Genomic DNA, 22,962 nt, shown 5'->3' with positions numbered 1-22,962 from the left:
CGCCGGGCAGCAATCAGGAGCGATTGCCTTGGCCGCGCCGCGCCTCACGGCTGTGACTTTAGTGTTCGGCTGGACGCCTTACGTTAAGGTTGTGTGCAGCGCTGGCTGAATAATGAGCACCGCAGCTCTGGCATGCGGTGCTCAGGGCCGCTAACTCTCTGCGCAGAATTGAACTCTATTTCAAGCACCGACTCAAATTCTGTTTCTTAGTTTTGATTATAACTCAGTTTTGTGTTAATTTTCTCTGAAATTTCGTTCAGTGTTTATTTTCCAAGTTATATTTCTGCCATTGGCAGTCCATTGCTTTCATTAATCGAGTTTCAACAGCACTCCCGCTACTAGAGCCTGTTTAGTTTGCCGCGCTGGAGCGGCGAGAAGGACGCTTTCATTACGGCCGTTTCTGCGATATCTAGCGCTTCTTATTTTGCCCAGCTATGATCGCTTTCAGTTTCATTTGCAATAATCGCGCACTTTCTCTGACTTTCCATGGGTTATAAAGCTCACTAGGCTGTCTAGGCCTCTAACCAGCTCATTTGTGTTTGGTTTGTAATCTTTCGTGCTGACGTGTTTGATATAAATTTTAATTTGATTATTTTTCGTGTATTAACCTCACCATCTTGAATACCATAATTTTTAATACTTTCCCAAAATAGGTCAAACTTGCATTCCGCTTTGGTTTCAAGAATTTTCAGTCTGCGACAATACCGGAGCAGTCATTTGCCGTTACCAATGGTAACTACGAGCTCGCTTGCTATTGGACGGCGATTGACCGGTGATCAATCAAATGTCGCCGTTTGTATTTCTAAAAGTCGGAGGCCGCTTACTAAATCACCGGAAGGATGACGCTAACAATCAAATCTTCTATGGCGATGTCGGATAGTGGTTGATTATGAGTATATGAATGAATATGGGTATTTAATAAAAATAAAGTGAAAATAATACGACAAGGAATAAATAAATTAGCTTCTATTAGTTCAATCCCATATTTAACTTTTATACCTACATTTCAAAATAAATTGTATCGATTAGTATACATGCGTATTTATTTATTTACGCAAGCTTGCTGAGAGACCAGAGACAGCTTCGTATCAATAATTTTTCTATGAGTCAAACGAATTTTCTTGCTGGCGTTTGAAAACTTAAAAACCAAGTGTTCGAAAACCTTTAATTACTTGGCAATATATATTGTTTATTTTGATCTGCTGATGACAGTAAGAAATTTCATTCGACCCACAGTAAAAACACATAATTTTTTTAAATAAAAGTCATTCCCTGGTCTTTAAGCGAACGTGCGTAAAGAACGTCGGCCGAATTATGTCAATAAGTATATGTTTATTTCTGTGTATTATTAATTTCCATTAATACGCTTTTTTGCGACCTTCAATCTCCAAATATAAAATGTTATATTAAAAAATTGAAAATTTCCTGCTATTATCGGTAGCTCGTTCTTACTTTGTTTATCTATTTGACTCGCTTTTTTTGAGTCATGCATGAATGACATTCTTCCGATGGAGATAAAAACAAAACTTGCTGAATTGATAGCTTCTCATATTTTTACGAAATGCGTATAATTTAAGAGCAAAAGTCGGCGTTTCAAATGATACTTCCACAACCTGTTCTATGAGCCACAATTTGCGAGCGATCATAATAGAGAAATAAATGCGCGCTTTATGTAATTTGAAAGAACAAATTGCCTATGCTGGCAGGTTGATGTATTTATATCGACGAATGTCCAAAAGTATTCAAGCGCCCGCAATTCAAATTATTTTAAAGTTTGATGAAGAGCAAATTGGTACCGTAAATTTTACCGCACCTTTCATTTAGTAATAATACCTAACTGAAATTTGATTTTAGAACTGAAAGTTTAATGTATTTTCGAGTTAGTCATTTCTAACGTGAATATCAACTGAACATTTCTAAATTAAATGTACGGTCGAGGAATTTATACTACTGTTTTTTAAGGAAAATTTCGGATATGATTCGTAAAGATTATTGCTATCCGTTTTAATCACATTTTCATCTCCCTCAGGTGTTGCAGCCAATACAATCCAAAACGAGTACTAATATAATATGTACAAACTTCCTTCATACGACTTATAACCGATTTATTAGCATCTCTTTTTTTATCTGACACACATTTTCTATATTTCCAAATATATATTTTTAAAATTATTGAATGAACTGAAACGAACCTCTAGAGAGGCCAACGAATGAACGTTTTCTTCAATTAGTAACATCGTACGTCAGTCAGCCACAGCGCCATGTACAGCCTCATCATCGCCCTCACTGTCACACTCGCCGGCCTTGGTGAGTGGTTGTTATTACAGCACATGGTTCTTTAGATGGTTATCCTGCTCAATATAATCTAAGATGGTACACTCTCATGCATTTTATTTAGAGTGTTTGCTATAATTTAACGAGGATGAACGCAGGAGACTCGTTCTAGTCCGACTATCAACAAACTTTAATGGATGAACGAAGAAATTTTGCATCTAAATTCTAAAATGATCAATTTGTATTACCATTACGTGTAATATATTAATGACTATTACATGTATATAGTAGTAATAATTAACGCATACACAAATTCATTGCTCAATCCATGCAATGACGTGCAAGATGGAGTGAGGTATGAGTTGATCGGAACGATTATATTTTTTTCTGAAAAATCCAGTGAACATGTTAAGTTGATGCAATATAATTCAATGGAGATTTCTCGAGTAATGTTAGACACAATCAGAAAAGTTCGGTGGAAAATGCTAGGATTTGGCATTACAATCTTTGTAACTCAAAAATATTTTGGTTAAACGCGAGTCTGGAGTTTATCTTCGAGTTTAAGTTCTGCTGGACCAGTTTTCTTATTCCGAGTATCAATCCTGCTGGACCGTGCTGGATATAATTATCAGATGAATATTTGTGAAACGAATACGGGATTCAAAATACCAGTGTAGAATTTTGTTGCTCATAATCCTCACTGGCTAAGATCAGCATTGGCCGGTTGCTGAAAAGTTGTAATATATCGATTATCCAGGCAGCTTGGCTTAGACAATTTAGCTTGCGTTTGTGGCAGCAATTTTGCGTGTAAATTCAAAAAGAATCAAGCCACCCAGGCCCAACTCCACTCCCTCTACCTCGCCTTTATGGTCAATGGTTTTATCCGCAATATTATTCCACATTAACATAACAATATTTAGGTTGCCGTCATTATATTTTATTTTCCATTAATTACGCGGAAACGGACAATAATATAAATTACTTATTAACCATGAATTATTGGTTAGTAGAACGCCACCCTCGTTATTGTCAGGTTAACATTGGCGGGTGGGAATTTGCGCCCTGGTCGTTTTTTTAAATGTGCACGAAAAATTACCTTCAGAATGAGAACACAAATGGCGAAGTTTAACACTCTTGATAATCGAAAATTACTAAAACTTCTATTTAAAAGACAATTGAATTCAGTGACCACTCTCCCTTATTGTGTCATAACATTCGCTTATTTATTGCTTATAACAATTGTGTTACCATTTATCTTTTTTGATATGACAGAATTGACTGTGCCTGCAGTGACCTCTATTTCATGAAACTGTACACTCCAAAAGTAACCTATGCTTGAGTTTGTTTATTCCGAAATTTTTTAACGACCGTTCGTGCATGTGAGCCAGCGGCAGATGGTGCTTCAACTGGCACCGCTCTGTTGCTGAAAAAAATGTTCTGTTTCACCACAACTCATCGGTTTATGAAATTAATGTTGACACTGAGCAAAGAAAAAATAAAGAGCTTCATTTTCCTGTGACTCAAATACCACAGAGAATTACTCCCCTGATTAAATTAATTCCAATGTTTTAGAAATTTTCTCATCACTCGTTTAGCTGAGCATTCTTAGTACTCTGAAGATTTGAGGCTGATATTTCCACAGGAAGGATTCAATGTAAATTATTAGCTAACAAAAATTATATCGATTGCTTTGAGAAAAGTAGCGATCTTTTATTCAAAATTCATTTCCTGCGTTGACATGACAGAATTTACCTGATTATAAATCGAAATTGGTTTTGAAAATATGCCATGGTTAATACTTTTAGTGCATCATCGTTCACCCGGTGTCGAGAGTTGAAAAGAAAAGTAAAATGAATATATCCGGCAATCCAATCATTGCCGTCAGTTAAAAAAATATTTATCTAAAGCCTGTTGCATAATTTGCGTTGCGTTTCGCTCACAAATGTTTAAAATTTTATCACACTCAATTTACGGTGACTGCCAAGTTCAAGATACTCGCGTATCAACGATATTTGTCTAATTGTGATTGAATATTTTCCTGAAAATCAACGGTGATTAATTTTTGCTATGTGCTATACTAAATCCATGATTCACTCACTAGCAAGTTTATAAATTAAATTTGAGATCGTAGACCCAATACCAGGTGTTATATAACATCATCCTGGAACTTACGACCACCTCAACAAGATAGAAGTACCTACCATAAGCTCACTAGTTTTCTCCACCATAGGTGTCGTCCCATCTTAATTGGTTTCCTTTCAGCTTCATTAGACACGGTTGTGTTAATTTGCACATTCGTGCTCAGAAACAGAACAACAGCACCGTTCGCCAGCACAGCGGAATGTGTCATTCATACAACAGCCAACTTGCGCTAGAGCCACGTAGGCAGCTTACCTGCTGCCATCACATTGGCTGGATCGAACTGCTGCTTGAATTCGTTTAAGTTGAACGTACAGTCAATGTCCATGAGTCGTGTTTAGCTAAAAAAATGCGATATCAATTTGAAATAGATGCTCTGCTTTCGAAAAACGGCAATGGCAAAGCAAAAAGCGGGATAATAAACATTTAATGTGGGCTGTATATCGGTTTATTTATAGATCATTCAATGATCTAAGCTTACAATTTCGTAATTTTTTCATTGACATATGACTTCTAATTTACTCGTAAATACTTATTTCTGTGTTTTGTTCCACAGATGCAGTTTCAGAACTCGCTAATAACAGGCCAACGAATAGACAAACACGTAATTTTAGAACCAGTTGAGTTATGGTAAACCAGTTACTTCACTGCGGCAATGTAGTCGTGCTAATGTTTGGCGGCAATAGTGGCCACCGTTGAGCAGCACAGAAATCTATTGCTTTTTGTCAACTGCCCTTGAATCTAGGAGGAATTTAGTTCAGTTATTGTTATGGATGACAAGGCACCTTAATACGGCCACAACTGAACTGATGGTCGAGGTACTTGAGTTATTAAAATACAATGAAAACCTCTTAGTTGCACTAGCACACGTCTCAAACAAAAAATAGTATCGGCTTGGGTTAACATCATTCCGAATTTTTAAATTTTCCTGGTTTTACCAAGGCTGCTGAACGACCTCCTCTTTGCCTAACCATCGCTGACCGGAGCTGCGGTCTCCGTGACCGCATCAGCCTCACAGACAGCGGTCACCCCGCGCATTTGTGATTACCTTAGTGAACTTTCAACTCGTGTTGACCGCTGCCGTCTTTACTCAACAGTAAATGACGACCCATGATTGACTTAGAAACACGCTTTGCTCGCTATTGCGCGAGCGTTGAAGAAGGCCAATTGCTTCTATGAGTCTTGCGGGAGATTTCTACAGTACAGTACAGACTCACGCAAACGAAATTGGATAGAGGGAGCTATACAAATAATTACGAAATTTCAAAACCATTCGCCAAAAAAACTTACGAGGTTCCATAAATTATCGATTTGGGGAAAAATATCGAACTAACGTACGGTCAGTGAATAATCCACGAAATCGTCATATTGGTGGCTAAGTATATGGTACCAAATATCGAAAAATGATTGCAACATCAGAGATCCTTCTCTATAAACGACTATTTTTTGCTGTTTCCGCAAAATTTTCGATCAATTTGAAGTGCGTGATCGTATAATTTTTAAAATGTTTTTCTCCTGACCAGACCGACAGGGCATCAATGAAAATATCATGAAAGAAGCTGATCGCATTTAAGTAGTCAGTAGACCAGCGTTAACTTAGCCTCCCCTCCCCTCCCCCTCACATTGGGGTGCGGACATGCCGTCCTCCCACCCCTCCGCCCCGTCGTACCTGATGCTACCGACGGAGCCCAATATGATCCGCTCTTTTATTTCGGAATAAAACATGGACGGTAGCTCATGCGTGCGTTTGCCTGTGTCCGACCCTAAAGCTGCATCTGCTCAGTCACGGAAACCGCAAAATTTTCCAGTCACCAGGATTCTTTCGTATTAATTAATAAGTCTCGCGTAGTTAATTTCAAAACGCAGTAATGAACATTACTGATGCATCGATTCGGTATGAGGGCTATGAGGCAAGCAAGCTTCAATACAAACTATATCTTCATGATGGAGCTGCGGCAGCGCAATAGCTTCATCTGCGGCTGGTCACTCGGATGAATATTCAAACGGCGCTCTGGCCGCTACTATGCACTGGCCGCAGACTCTGCGCTACGAAATATCTGCGGGATTCCTGCAGGGCTATGCTGTAAAATTGCGACGAGCAATGCTAGATATGCAGTGATCTGCAGTGCAACTACGATCAACGCTGCGCACGCATTATTTATTAAGCATTGATAATAAATATAAGAGTTAATAATAAATATTTATTATCAACGAAGTATTAAATTAGTATATAAAGCATTCGACGCCGTTCACCATTATTTAGCCGCTATGCTGTAGCTTCTCGCGCATTGAACATTACAATTGTGCTTTACTTTACTGATATGTTCTATGCTTGCAATATAAAATCGCAATCGCAATTTATAAAAATTGCAAATTTTCATAAATTTTTACATTTTCGTTACATTTTTAATTAGTGGTCAGGATCTTGACAGACCTGATACAAGCCTTATGATCCGCAATTCGCAGCAATATTAAATTTTTATACGATTGTGCATTGTTTATCTGTAAGCTTGGTTTATAATATTGATGTTGCCTATAGGTTATGAGCTTCTTATTTTATTTCGTTAGAATTCTTTGAACATGTCCCCAACATCAACGAGTGTGAATGGCTTCCTGAACTTCTATTATAGAACGATTTTCAACCTTATTTTTTTCCAGAAGCATAATTTAAACGATAACAGTTTCTAAACGATAAATTCTATCGTCCCGCAATGTAATCGATGAATCTGATCTATGTTGACTACACATGAAAAAATTCCAAACGCTATGTTGGAATTTCGTTCGCGAAGTTATAAGCGTAAGAAATGTTATATATGACTCGTTTCAGCCAATAATGAAGTGAGACGGTTTGTGTGTTGGTAGCTTGGCAGATTTATCTGCAACTCATGCAGACTTGCTGCACCTCAAGCGCAGACGTTATAATGAGCAATCTCGTTACTGATGATGCCTGGGCTCCAGAGCCTCGACGAGTTTTTTTTCGAGATTTGACGTTCAAAAAATATGCTGCTTGTATGAGTGGGACTACATATAACAACAGACGACGTACCTATTCAGCGTCAATATATTTGGATACATCGACGTCGGCGCCAGCCTGCAGGATAATTTGTTTTTTTTTTTTTAAATTTATTTATTAGTTATAGTTCCACACCTGGTATTTTTTGTACCCTGAAAGTGAACAATTGAAAAATAGGTGAAAATGTAACCCATAACTATGAAAAAGAGTTTTTAAATCTGCATTAATCTCATGCCTTATCTTTCAATCATGCCTAATCTCATTTCATGCCTAATCTCTAATCTTTAATCTCAGGCCTAATGCAAAGATGAATCATTTACTTCTGCTAAATTTAAATGAAATGGAATATAATTTGGTACGCCGAATGTAATTCCGTAATAATTTGAAGCTTAATGTTTTGTGCTATGTTTTTTTTTTCTCATTGATTTCTGTGAATGTTATCGAAACGCAATGAGCTTCACATATTGCAGCTGGGAAGGAACGCTGCTGCGGCTTCTGGCAGCATTTTTTCCACTTTTTACAATGCCGTGGCACCGCTGGCGCGCAGTCAATTTGAATTGCAACATTTTTCCGTGTTTCCTGAGCTTCATCAGCTGTGCCAGTTGTATTGATGGAATTATAATCATGCAAGATTTAGTGGTGGTGGCTGTTTGGGCTTATGTGCACACTGCACAGTGACTTACGCACATCGCAGAAAGACATCGGAGACACACAAACATTAGAGCGCTTGCAAGGCGCCTAATTTATGCTAAAATATTGAATCGGGAAAGCTTGGTACAATTTCTTTCGGACGCAAAATTTCATCGTTTTATGTAAGACATTGCAACGAAGTGTTACGTAGTAGACTTTTAGAGGTATTCTGCTGAATATTCGAGGTCACAATGTTCCTGTGAAGATGCAGAAGCAACAACATCGCCACATTCTGCCCTCCACTCCAGCGCTGAGGGAGGCGCAGCTGGAAGCCACCAATGCTTACGTTGCGAGCCTCTAGAGCAAGCGAGGGCGGCTGTGAGGTGTCGGGTTGCACCGCACAATCAATGCAAGTTGTTCCTCCACACACAAACATTCCGAATATTCCACGAGAAGCCCCGTGAGGACCGAGACTGTCGCGTTTTCCTTCGTAAAAATCCAGTAAACTCACAAACTGAGCAGTGATTGGTAAGATGAGCTCCATGCAGACACTCTCTTGACGCGTATGTAACTTGAACTTCGAAGTAGTTTTATGATGAAACCTTTCAGTGAGTGGCTGAGTTTTTCGTCATATATCATTGAAAATGCTATCGATTACTGCATGAGAAGTTATTACCATTCCTCAATCAATCAACTTCCTCGATCTCGAATGAAACGATACGTTGTGGTCGTTATTATTCTATATTCCTAGAGATTTGTTGGCGGAAGAATCTCATTGCTTATTGTGTGTGTGAAGGTAAAACAGAACCGTGACTTCCTTGTCGTAGCGTGGGATGACAATAAGCTTAGTGGCGGCAAAGGATCTAAGATCACACGGTATTCTTCTCACGACAAAGCCGCTTTCTTTCCGTATCGTCATTCGCATGAACATCGGTCGACTGCGCCATGCGCTGCAAAACGTTTCCGGCTCCCACACGTGCCGGCAAATCTCCGAGTTAAAAACAGTCATCTGCTCACCAATCTTTCACTGCTTGTGTGAACTTCTCTTTCCCAGAGAATGATAATGCTCCTGCAGTCCCGGGAGACTTATTTATGATCGTGCAGATTTTTCCATGCGGACCTAGACACAAGATTGAATCTTCGTCCACACCTACAGAAATCATTAATATGAAGACGCTGAATCTTAGTTTGTTGTTGATACTATTGAGGTGCTTATTGAAATAGTGGATAGAGAATTCTGTTGTGATTCATTTGTTTGATACTGCGCTATGCATTAAAAGTCTTATTGGTTTTCAGTCACTAGCTGCAAAACGACTTTTCGGATAATTTCGTAAACTCGTTGAAGGAAATTCAAACTGTCACCACAAGACACAACTCAGGAAAAATCAATGGACCAATCTCCATTATTAGCGAGCACAAGGTGTCATTGCGTCGGATGAGTCGTACCATGCTGGGATAGCATGACAATAGTGCTAGTATAATGTGTGGCCATGAAGTGACATATGCAGAACTTGTCAGCATGACCGTTCGCACCTTCGACTTGAGCAAATAATTAAAGCTTTACGTACTATATGTCGATAGGATAATGTTTGTACTTCCTCTTTTAGGTAACAAAAATTCTGTAAAGACTGGTTGTGCCTTTCAGTCGATGATTTTTCAGACTTTAATTGTTGCTACAAAAAAAAAAATAATTCGGATAATCAGATTTTTCAGTTGGGGCGGGACGTTTCAATTTTCTTTGTCTATGTTTTCTTACTGACAAACATATTTGAGGAGTAGAAGAGCGTCTTGGCTTACTAAACATTCCTTCCGCCAATTTAAGCGAAGACTTTGCAACTGCCAACAAAATTCAAACATATAGTCCTCATGTGCATTCACTGTAACAATTGCATCATTTCTGATTTATGAATGTCACTTAAGGACATCCAAGTGCATAATGCAAGTGCGTCGGTGAGTTAGAGCGTCAGCTGGAACGTGGCTTACGCAGCGTTGGGGACGCGAGTCGTTGACGTCGTTATAGGCCTCCGCTTGCGTAACTCTCTCAGTCGTAGCAAATTATAAGTCATCGTTTGATGCTTTTCCTCGGCAGTTTCTCTAATGTAAAGAACGTTATGAGGGATTTGTCATGGCAAGTATTGATATTAGTTAAGATAGTTCTGACAAAATTTCTTGTGACTTCTAAATTTGGAATCAATCCAATAATCCAATAATTGAGTTAATTCCGTGTTTCCTAAGAAAATAAACATTTATTGTCAACGAAATTGTGAAATTTGATAATTACAACTCCATCAGGGTCACAATAAAATTTTGCCTACAAAACGAACAAATTTGACTCAATATAACATGAAATAAAGAGAGAGATGGATTAATATGAATTAAAAAAAATTATTAGAGTAAATGAGTATGAGTATAATTCTATGGATATGCTCTATGTACGTACTTACTCGTCGCCTGCATCAGGCGCTGAGGGAGGAGGTCACCGGAGTTGTCAGACCGCATCAGACCGCCTAACCGCATACCACACTAGCGGGATGAATATAAATCGACGATGATTCCTAATCTCACTCTTAACTCTTATTGTAACGCATAATTATCATGTAATGCTGTACTTAAAGTGGACAAATCGGTCTTACTGGGCGATTTAGGTTTGCGGTATTCTGTCATTCAATGAAATTATGTATCCAATTCTGCCCCTTGGAGATTTATACAAGCGGGGTTACAAGAGGATCAATGTATACATGTTAGCGAGGCAGTATAAATCATGCAGCCACCTGCTTCGGTGAAGTAGGGAAGGCTCTTTTCAATGATTGTGTTTCAAGACATTATTAGCAATCATGATCTTTTCGACCATAATTTGTAATAGAATAGAAGAAGTAGAATAGAATAGAAGTGTCGGCACTGAAGAAATAGGCCCATGACCTGTTGATGTTTGCTGTTGATGATGTAAATGTTGATGTTTGCTGGACGTACTGATCACAGCTCTAACTTACGTAGAGATGTAATGTTGGCTTAAACTGCTAGTTTAATACTTAGCCTCCACATAATAGACTGCTTAGTTCTTGCGTATACTGCATAATACTGCAGTGCAGCAGTTACTGTGCGTAGTGCACTGCTACACGCATTGTGTTGTGCTCGGGAAGAATAAGCTGAGGAGGGCTGCCGTCTTGCAGTATGACATTACAGCACCAAAACTCAATTAGGTGTTAAAGCCAAGCTGAGAAACATAACTTTAATTAATGGGCTAAATTAACAATTAAACCTTATATTGAATGATAAACATAAATTTGTTATAGCTATATAGATAACAATACGATGTAATGATAATAATACGATGTTATGATAAGAATACAATGTTATGATAATAATTCGATATTATTAAAATAATACGATGTTATGATAATAATTTAAATTGCTAACTAGGTGAGGTGGTAACTCCAAGGAGAGTCAAAAGCTAAACAAACTTATTTTCACTTCATTCACACTTATGGCAGAAAAAAAAACAAAATTTTGCTTTTTGAGATTGATGCCGGTGATGCCGAATTGCACATTGCATTGCATTCAGTCACAGCGGTTACATCCTCGTACTGTACATGGAGCTTCGTTCATATTTTCTATTTCCTGAGCTAACGCTTACAGCAATGCATTTTCTTGGATAAACATCACTTATGCTGCGGCTGTGTCTATAATTTCATATCGATTTTCCCGCGTGAAACCGTAATATCATCTTCGCGCGTAACTTTCACTTTCACAAGCAACGCTATGCACAAACACATGCGCTCATAACGGAAGCCGAAGTGATGTTCTGCGCGTCAGAGGATAGTCGTCACGAGCTGTAGAAAGCTGCGCGCCGCTCTCTCCTCCTAGCGGCTTATCGCTGCTGATGGGGAAGACCTTTCAGCTGGCTCGGCGCTGGGCGCCGCAAGCACGAGCTTCTTCCATGCGTGCAATATTGTACACTAAACATCGAAGGCTGATAGATGGATGAATCCTGCAAATTTGCGCGAACAAGAGCTGTGCGAAGTTGAAAGATAATTTATAAAACAATGGAAACTATGACTCCAAAGTTTGTAATGAGAAAATGAAACATGATTATTAGGTTTCATTGCGTGTTCATGAATAAAAACAAGTGTTTACTGTTCAATTAAAATATTATTCCATCAAATCATTCAATCATTTGATTCAAATGAGGAGAGATGCAATAATTATCTGAAGCCGGTAAGACATTAATCAGCTTTTGAACCATCCATCCTGTACAACGACAGAAATGTATCTCCAGGCTAACTATTTTTAGTTTCCGAAGTAATGCTAAATTTAGGAGCTGCAGAACATCGTCGAGCAAACAATGCACTCGGAGACTTCATGCAGAAGGCGTCTTTTCTTTAGTTGTCTCAAAATAACCATCGAGCTAGACTCTGGCTGGGTGTCGACTGCTTGTTGCCGACACCGCTGTAGTACTTTTAGCTTATTTCGCTCAGTGGCGCTTGATGCTTGATTACATTATTTTAACTTACTAACCGAGTGCTAAAGCTCATCTGCCAGCGCAAATTGCTCTATTGCTTCCTTCACAACGGTAAAAGAGGCGGTGTCAACGATTTTTTTTTCAAGTTTAGGTCTGCTCCCTAAATTCCTGCACCTATTGATTACCTGCAATGGCTCGTGAGCTAGCACCTGAAGATGCCGCGCACGTTCTCATACCATAAGATTAAAAAAAAAAGATTCTGTATCTTATGCAGAGAACTTTGTATTAACATTGTACTCTTCACATAAATCGTGAGGTCCGCAAAAAAAGGGAGAATGATGGTGAGATTCTTTAATTGGATTCATTCCTTGATTGATTTCATATCCACGAGGCAAGGGTATTTTTACTATAGTCTTCTCTGCGCTTGGGGAACAATTTAAAAACTTTCTAAGTCATAAGATATCGATCGAAAGTGCTATAATAATACGTTTGGGGCCTTGCCACTGGCAGTAGCCACCGCAGCGCCACAGTAGCATCCATATAGCGACGGTCACAGCGGCAGCCACAGTCAGCTGAGCCACGGCGGTGGCACTGCAGCCACTAGCCACTGTGAACTGGTCTGACAGATGGCACGAACCACCGTCAGCTGGTGCTGGAGAAAGCCTAGCTAGTCATCATGGTCTTGTTCTAGCACTACATATTTCTGCCTCGTGGTCACTACCATCGTAACTTAAGACTTACCAAAATTTTTGCTTGGAATTACATAAATTTGCTATATGTGCTGTTATAATTCCTGTTTATATAGACACGAATGCCGTTATCTTGTCAGTTGACACCATCCCACAAATTCACGGCAAATAAATTAAATTACAGCTCAATCTTTCTAAAAATTATTTGTGCGTCCACACAAATTACAAACTGAATAATGCAGTGTGCTAACTATGTATTCGAAATTTTTACGATAAAATCTACCTGCTTCTCATTAAATGTCCCAATGTTATCGCTAATTTCGAAATTTTTACGCAAAAAGCCTACCTGATTCTCGTTAAACGTCCTAATAGCTATCGCGAAAATCTTATTCTTCAGTTTCGGTGTAATTTATGTGTTGCCTAAAGGGAAGGAATGGCACACTCCATGTACTCCATGCAACGTGCTTTACCTTATAAGTGCACGCGGGCGTCGCGAGAGTGCGCGAGTAGCACAGTACTTGCGAGTTCACCTATTTCTGGAGCGGGACTCGCAATTAAAAAATAATTCGACGTTACAAATTCATCGGTCTGTCTCTTATGAAATTTTAGAACGATTCTACCGTAGACAGAAGTATAATATAATCCACAAATATCCTGCAACTCAACTTTATATTCATAACGTGATTGCAGACCTAGATTTCACGCTCTGTACGACAAAAACGGCCAAATATACCTGATCGCCCGGGATCGTGTCTAATTAAAAGAACCTCGGCAAATCCCGCCCTAATTTAGCAATTCATAACTGCGCGCAGGTGCCGCGCAAAATTTGTCTCGCTTACAATTAAATTCTGACCTAATATTATGTGATCCCGCTTATTCCTAAACAGTGGAGCATCTGCCAGGTTCGCCAGGGAGCCGGTAAAAGGCGAAGCCGGTATTTTTTTTACAAATATCATAAAAGGTGAAACCACATTAGGAACTTATATACCCTTTATATATAATGTTCTTTCTAGCATCCACACCACTGAACTATTCTGATGGTAATTCACTTCGAAACCTGCTTCCTTCTGGTAAACTTGTGCGAGCTTGAATATATAGTTTAAATACAATGTATCAAAATATACATTAGCTAAAATTCATTAGCCATTGTCTTTATGCATAGATTCTAAGCTAGAAAATAAAACTGAAAGTGCGTCCTCGGGTACGTTTACCTTGATCACTTGGCAGCTTACCTAACGTCGTATCCAACCTTGCTGATTCTCAAGTTTGCTTTGCGAGTCCGATTAATTCTCCTGAAGGATTTGAAAATTCATAATTGAAGCTTTATTTACAAATCAGTCATATAGTAATTATGTGTATTCGTTAAAACGCATAAGGAATCGTTCGCACACATTCGTTTACATTCAGTTCTCGTACAATTCGTGGTAAATGTACATGCACATTATTACGTCGTGTTCAGTTGTAACCTTGCGCGCCACACGCGATTTATTAACACCTCGTAGAGGCTCAAATGTTTCCATTAACGTCTCAATCTACAATGTCTCTTCGGTCTGCACTACGCAAAGCCTGGCTCATAAATAGAGCCCTCAAGTTTCACGAGGTACGTATACTGCGCTGCGCAGGCTCCTCCTGCTGCCGGTTGTGCTCTGCACATCTCACAAGTGCCCAAGCTTCTTCATAATTTTCTCTTGTGTTGTACCGTAACGAAAACCGCCAGAGATGCGGTGGCTTTGCTCAAAAACGCGGTTGTCAGGAGCTCGTTTTTCACCACACTCAGCACTGTGCCATGGCTGTGTGGGAGCTGCAATTCGCTTAATATTCATTTTAACATTATCGCATTTTAACATTATCGTAATCGTATCGTTGAAACTGATAACGACACGTTTGCAGATTAGAAGAGTTTGTACATTAGAATTCTAATGGCAGTGCTGAAAAGCGAAGATCTGCCAAGAAACCTTCGGCTGTTGCTATCATCCGTAAAAACTTCACATTCCGTTCGTGATTTATTAAGAGAACATCTTGTCATGAGGCCCTGGTGATGCGTCAGTCTCTTTCATTCATTGCGTGGTTGCTCGTCATGTAGTGTGGCGGTGCGTGGTCACATGTGGCGCTGAGATGCGTCAAACGCTCAATTGCTCTCGTATGGTGCCGCTAAAGCGGCTCAATGGACCCAGTTTCATGGTACAGTCAAGGCACGCAATCTTGCACTTAAACAAAAACTCTTCAATGTGTTCTTCATCTAAGAGTCTTAAATACATATTTTTCACTTGATCATAGTTCTATATTTTTCCTTAACAGCTCATAGATAAAAATTCAAAGTAATGGAGGCTAGGCCGTACTGTCAGAATAGATATGAGTTCGTAGCTCCCTCAACCAATCACTGACAGCTTCTAAAGTTAACTAACCAACCGCAAAGGAAGAATTGGCCGCTACGTGTACCTAAGCGAGTTTTGATAATGCGGCCCCAGTTTGCTTAAAATCGCACGTTTTGAAATTTTTTTAGCGTTTAACCAAGAGCATCAAGCGCGCGCATGTTATGGCCATTGTATGGAAGCTCAGCTATGGAGAGCGCCCAGTTTCAAATTAATCTCATGGCTGACGGACGCGTCAGCATCAGGTAGCCATTTTCATGGCTGATGTAATATTCAAATCGCTATATTTAGTTCAGAAACTGTTTCTTTTTTTCATTTCTTTCCATTTTTAGTAAATCATTACGAAGTCAGATTACCTCAATTGCTGCTGGAAAACTACCAATAATGAATAGTCATTCATATTTTCTTTAAATAATTTCTCGTAGATCAGATAGAGAAATCATTCACGACAAAACACCACAAAAATAGTGCCTTCACCGCTCATAAATGGAGTCTTCAGAGTATGGCAGAACATTGAGGGCGTAGAGTTGTTACAGTTATTTGAGAATACTGCTTGTGGTGCTGTGGTGATGTCATATGGTTGCCCATAGTTCACTTACAATGAAGAAGCTTGCCTGCTGTAACTCTAGCATCATGCCTCTGCATTCACGGTCATGCAAGTATAAGCAAGATAATGTATACATCGGAGGCAGCAAGGCTCTTATACATTTGCGGCTGTTGTTGGCAACCGCGCCTACCGGCCTCGTGCCAGCGCCGACCCCCCCCTTCCCCCCAGGGGTGGGGGGGGGGCAAATGACGGGATATACGCAACCTGTGATCCCTTGCATCGCTCGTTTGCTGATTAAAATGCTCAGAATTATGCTATTTTATGTTATGTTTGCGTATTTGTTACATCACATGGCTTTATGTCCTCTATTTTGTATCATTTATTACCTAAATAGACAATTTTCCCTTAGATCTTCTTTAATTTCGTCTTTCCCCTGCGAGCAGTTATGCTGACTCGAACAAAATATTAAAGCCAGATATTCTTTAGTGTATACATGAGGTAGACTTGTACATTTTTCTTCTATTTTTTACCTGCTGAGCCGAAGTCTTGCAGGCTGGGTGCAGTGACCTTACCTTGACTACGTCCCATCCTCGTCCGCTGCCTGGTGACGTGCTTGTGTTTTTGTTGCCCTGTCGCTATAACGCGTGTAAATATGAAGCTCTGTGACGCTATGCCACTTACCGTAGAAATATTGCTAAGGGTAAGTTCGGGCAAGCGAATATATTCCCAGGACTCGAGGCACGTCTTCGATATCGTGAAAATTTGTGAATAAATTGTGTGCTGCAAAATAGGGCATTTTGATCAAAAGTTACTCAGGATCTAGTTTGACTGGACAAGCTAGTTGAGATATAAAAAGCCATCTCAAAATCGCGATCAAATTATTCGTGTGTGATGAATTTTATATGTGCCAGATGCGCACTACAGGCGAGCATTTTAATTTGGGATTCTCATGTGGTGTCGAATGTCGATGTCTTGCATCTTAAACAGATATAATAAAAAATGTGTGATCTAGCTTGAAGAAGTAAGCAAAGCCACACTTCCGCATTTATTATAATCAAATCGACACCTTAAAAGTGTTGGCTTGCGTCCAACAGCCGTGCGTACACCAATGCAGCTGTGCAACAGCGGCTGTTGAATCGCATTCAAGAACCGCTGCTCGCGTAACACGAAATATTAAAAAAATTGTTCAACCATGTCACTGCAATGCGGGTTATCATCTTCGAATTAACTAAGGCGTTCGGAATTATTAGAAATGGATTAAGCAAAAAATATGATTGATGATAAAGAGTAAGTGGCGTTGATAGTTACTTTCCTAACATGCGAATTACTAGAATTCGCATGAGAGTAACTCAAGTAGCTAACGTCTTGCACATGAATATCACACTTAAAAAAAAGTTGAGTTATGTTGTTCAAAAAGAGACACACGTTCTGCACTTACAGCAATGATAGGCTCTTTTGATGCGCCAAACTGGGTCAAGATGACCTACTCACGCGGCCAAATAAGCACCGCTATTTGGACGAATTTCCACTCATATCTGTGAGTGCAGTTCTCCAAAAAATGTCCTTGCATTACTTGATGCAATTCAGCCATGGCACATATTACTGGTCGCTATAACGACGAGGCAAGTAAATAAAATTGTGTGTGTTGATTATGGATGAGTTCAGATTAAAATTCTTGTGAGAGTTTGTGCATGAAATTGTTTCGATTTATCATCGCTGAGCAGAGGTCAAAGAGCCTGCAGATATTGGCGCAGGTCTCCGGAGTTGCAGCTGCGGCGCTCACAGGCCGCCGGCCTCGGGGCAGCATTGATATTCTGCAAGTGTTCGAGTCTCGCCCCCCTGGGCTGTGGCTGGGCTTGTGGCCCTCGAGTCCCCAGGTCTGGACCCGCCCTTCGTGGGGCCTGGGGCCTCCCTGGGTCTGTATTGACAAGTGTCCTGGGCCCAGCATCCGTGAAATGCTTAATGGCCTTACCAGCCCCACGCACTTCGGGGCCTACAAACTTTATTGCTTCTGATGAGGCTAAAACAAAATTCTTGTGCTGCCGAAACTGGCCATGGTGCGTCAATGGGCATTTCAAGTGCCTCAGGACGAGTTTTAGGAGCCTAAATATGCTCTTTATACTCTTCTATATAAGATATTTATCTAATTAAGTTATTGTATTTCTTTGTGCTTTTCATCCAAATTATGCCTATGAGGTGCCCATACATACGCTTGATGGCATTAGAGGTTAGTGCGCTGTTACTATTCCAGTGTCGAAATCGTGATGATAGGAAAAAATGTCTGATAATTGAAAAGTTTCTAAAGAATTATTCTTTTGATTCCAGGAATCATTTCCAATTCATGGAGTGGAACGAATATTTTTTATTATGAAATTTACCTGAACTCTAATAACGATCGCAGGCCTTGAGACTTCTAATGTAGGCTTTAATTTTTTCACAGGCATTTTTGTGTTTAATTTCAACGCAAAACATCCTGAAAGCTTTGTGCGTTTTCAGCATCGAGATTATTTTCTCCGGCATCTTGTGAGACACCATGCAAGAGCGTTGGCATCTGTTCAGATGTTAAATCACGTGCTTGACATTCAAGCTGATATCTTATGGAGATGATGCGAGCGTTTCAGTTGAGACTTGAACACAAAGATGCCGGTAAATACATAAATATTCAAAGCCCATTATATGACCACCGTAGCGTACCAGCTAGTGTTCCCATGCATCCCTAATCGGATGGCTGATGTCCTTTGTCGATCTAGCCATAATATAACCTCAAATTTTATATTTGTATTTCTTTTTAATGTTAAACTTTTAGTGAAAAAATTTCTTTGCTTACGAGTATCTTCGTGTTTGACCTTATGAAAACGAGAAGGCTAAAAAGCATCTGTGAGAATTTAAATGAGGCTGGCATTTCTCTTCTGTTTGAATGAAGTATATTTTTGCTTCGGTACGAGTTTAAAGAAGGGTATGGTGCTACGATGCTTCTAAATGAATTTCACATGTATAGTTTATAAATATTCTTTCAGTTCAATAATTTGTTCTAGGTTACTGTGGGTTTACTGCACGATAAAATAGGTTGAGAAAGAAAAAAGTTTTCTGAAAGCTAGATTTTCCCGACCACACATACCTGAATGATGAGCACTCTGACAGATCCGGCTAAACCAACTTGTTGAATTTCCGTGATATGGATTTCATCTTAAGATGAAAATATGATATAATGTTTGCTGCACGGCCTGAAAATACTGAACGAGCAAATGGAATAACTGCCTGGCGGCAGTGGAGAGTCAGCGAGCTGTCTTTGATGTCGTCGGTTTGTTTCAATAATAAAAGAAATACTAGCACAATTTTAAGAGCCGGATAACAGAGCGCGTGAAGAATGACCTATCTTCAGAAATATATTAATGACGCGGCCGAACTGCATGTGCCATCCTAATTTACTCCTTCAACTCCAGGGAACTGACGTTCTCTAATTCAGACCAAGGATTAGTAAGCCGTGAGTGAAATGTCAAACGTCTTCATTCCAGCATTCACATATTTCTCGAAGTTTTTGAAGGAGGTCGGTTATACTTTTATATGTACATGCTACAGCTTTTACATTAAATAGCCTTTGATATTAGGCTCGAATTTTCGAGATAAAACTTCTCTTTAGACGTCGGTAAAATTTAGGATAGAGTATTTGCGGTTCAAACTGTCTTTGGCAAAGGAGTAAAATCTCATTATATTTATTTATATTTCTTTTCACGGATCGGGGGAAGTCAGAATAATCACGGAATATTAGAATCAGAATCATCATGGAGTTTCTCACTAGCTGGAGCTGCAATTGAAGGATACGTAGATGTGAATATTGCTTCTTCCATCAATATTAGCTCAGAGATTCGAGTGACGGTGTCCAGTGTAGGCGACCAACGCTGCACTCAAAACTACTCTCCCCGTTGAGGACTTGCTGAAATTGAGGTCTGAATAAAATTATGAAAAATCCTGTAATATATTTTATTAAATTACTTTAAAAAACGCATATACGTAGCTAGAATACATAGTGTCGTCTTCGTAGCGTAGATGTTTTTTAGGCCATAGTTTATTATTCTATGAAGTGATTATCGTGGCGTCTGGCCCTAACGAACTTCGAGGCACGTTACACGTAAGTTTAATATATAACGGAAAATAAAAAGACGCGAGATAAGATGAGAACGGATTAAGATGACTAAGCACAAGCATCACAGATTCACATATTAATTCATAGATTCATAGATTGATGTTGATGAAAGTTTTCAGAACTCAATACCTATAACCTTTCATTAAAAATTTCTAATGAAAGCTGATAGTAATTAAGTCATTCGCTTTCATCAATTAAATTTTTTGCTTAAAGCAATCAAGTCGTTTGCGCAATGTATATGTAAGAATATGTGCGTGTTTGCAGTGTTTTATAGGGCGCTGCTGTGTCGCAGTGTCACGCTGCAGTGTCGTCACGCAGCGTACTCCGCCTGTCACGCTCCGGTAACGCAATACGGTGTTACGCCGCACCGCGTACATTTATTATAAAAACTTGTGGTAGACGTGACCACTCGTTACGAAATGAGGCGTGAGAAGCAGGGAGTTCTCGTGACATGTTTGTCGGATCATGTGCATGACTTCAGTGATACCTGCTCCAGATATTTCGACGTTATTTTATTATTTTCCGATGCAATAATTCAAGTTTAGTACGAGCTGCTATGATCAGCAGTTAGGAAATAAAGGTTAACAGGAGTGCACAAAATATTTTAACACCTGATGCAAAAACATACCTAGCACCAGAAACAAATTGTCATAAGCACTAGTTAAACATTGCAAGTTAATCAAGTATACCCAGCATGTAAATAATATGAGTGACATAAAGCATATTAATATTTTACCAATTTTTTGTATACTCGGAGTTTCAGTGCATGACGCGGTAGCTTCTGCTTCGTTTGGACCAGCGCGCAGGCCCAGCCACAGCATCCTCGCTTCATCGGTTCATAAGAACAGTAATTACCCGCAAATAATCACTCGATGTAGCCTTCATCGATTTATAATACAAATAATTTCTTCATGGAGGCTGTAGAGCTTCTGTAGCGGCTTTGTCTGTTCATCGGACCGCACAAAAGACGGTATTGTGCACCGCTGGGCGCTTCCGTCTCCCACGCGCTTCTGTCGCACGTGCCGGTCACATCTCATTGTTATCTACAAATAATTACGTGGCTACTCTTTTTATTATGAATATATTTCACTTCCTTGTGTTTTCATCACATTTCCTCTATTATTAACAGAAATTTTATTGTGGAGACTAATTCATCGTTCGTCGTCACTACGGATCTCACTTCCCCTTGATGCCTTTACCTGAATATTCTTACTGTAAGCATACAAATAATTTTTAATGTTCAACACGAGGAATAAATCACCATATCTACTTCTAGTTACCAGCAAGATGAGACGAAGGTCAATGTAAATGAACCAATTCGTTTTAACTACCTTGAATTCCATTCCAAAATCCTTCAATGTTAAAGAAAATTCATGCTAGCGTTCTCAATCTTCATTCTAAAATGCGTACTTTGTAAAACTAAAAATTAACGCTCTGGATCGAAACTAATAAAACATGTGTCTTCCATAGCACAGAAAAAAACGGAAAACTGAGTTGGATTAATTTTTCTATCATTTTCTATCTCTGAGTTGGATTCATTCATGAAACGTTTTCGCCACTCGCGGTACGAGTGCCTGTTGAAAACAAGGCCCTTCGGCGTGGATCTGGTGATTGTCGACACTGTCTGTAAAGACTAAATCACAATTACGTAATAATAAGCGTAAATTTTCATCAATAACATCCTTTAAAACTATCGCTAAGCCTAATAGGTTTTCACCCTTAATTCTGGGTGAAAATAGTCGATAGCTACATCTTAAATAATCGACCATTCATAATTTAGAACTATAAATTGCATGTAACAATGAAACAGGTTAAAAACGGGAAAGAAATGATGGCAATATGTCGTGAGTTTCCCGGCTTAATCACGTTATTACCACGTGGCCTTGATTCATATGTGTGCCTTGATTCACATGTAGCAAGGTCGTGAGTGAGAGTGAACTAGAGTGACGTCGCGGTCACGTCACGCTACGTATCACAATGGGAGCGCGTACGGCGTAATCACTGCAAGTGTATATACGCATTGAACACGCAAGCGTAAAGTTCCAATGTTAGAAAATAAATTTCGCCTTCTTTTGTTATGAATTGAGGGCCGCGTTTCCGGTCTGTGCTCCTCTTCCATTACCGTCGTTCGAGATGCTACTGTCTATCAACACCTGCAACTGTAGGATGGCTGAAGTAAATTAGTCTGATCTTTCTTGTCCCGCCTTTGTTTGCCTCTTTATTGTTGTTATGAATGATAACAAGACGTGTGTTGTTTCAAACATGTTCGGAGTAATCTGTCCAAGTGAGTGAACTTGAGGACAAAATCGTCATAAAAGTAATAATAATATACGTTTAAAAATTACTTTTTAAAGACAACACTTCCAAAGAATCCAGTATCTCCAATCTTACAGATGTACAATGAATTTTTTATCTAATTTTCGAGAATTAAAAAATTCAACTTTTCAAATTTTTTAATATATATAATTTTTAATATATAATTTTTTTCAAAATTATTTATTCTGTTAATTAATTCATGCATTGCCTCTGACTTCACACAAGTGTGCAAAATTTCAAATCAATTAGACAGGTAAAAGTGTGTCAAATATCAGTTTAAGATTTGTAGCTGACAAAATTATTTTTTCAATTTTTTTAATATCTAAACAAATTTTTTTTTACTTTTTAAAATCATTTATTTTGACATTTGATTCATGCA

General features: G+C 39.1%; 1 protein-coding gene across 2 annotated transcripts in view; it reads left to right on the top strand.

Moving 5' to 3' along the window:
- Positions 1-2,034: 2,034 nt before the first annotated feature.
- LOC108672842 overlaps positions 2,035-22,962 on the top strand; it is a 48,930-nt gene continuing 28,002 nt past the window's right edge. For both annotated transcript variants that reach the window (XR_001930932.1, XM_018160587.2), the window contains exon 1: positions 2,035-2,307. Coding sequence is in view for 1 of the 2 variants with exons in the window: in XM_018160587.2 (XP_018016076.1) it covers positions 2,262-2,307 (46 nt within the window). In the remaining variant the exon portion in view is untranslated. The remainder of the gene's footprint in view (positions 2,308-22,962) is intronic.

The sequence above is a fragment of the Hyalella azteca genome, unplaced genomic scaffold (assembly GCF_000764305.2).
Source record: "Hyalella azteca isolate HAZT.00-mixed unplaced genomic scaffold, Hazt_2.0.2 contig15387, whole genome shotgun sequence".
Taxonomy (NCBI): domain Eukaryota; kingdom Metazoa; phylum Arthropoda; class Malacostraca; order Amphipoda; family Hyalellidae; genus Hyalella; species Hyalella azteca.
This window is presented reverse-complemented; position numbering and strand designations above follow the sequence as displayed.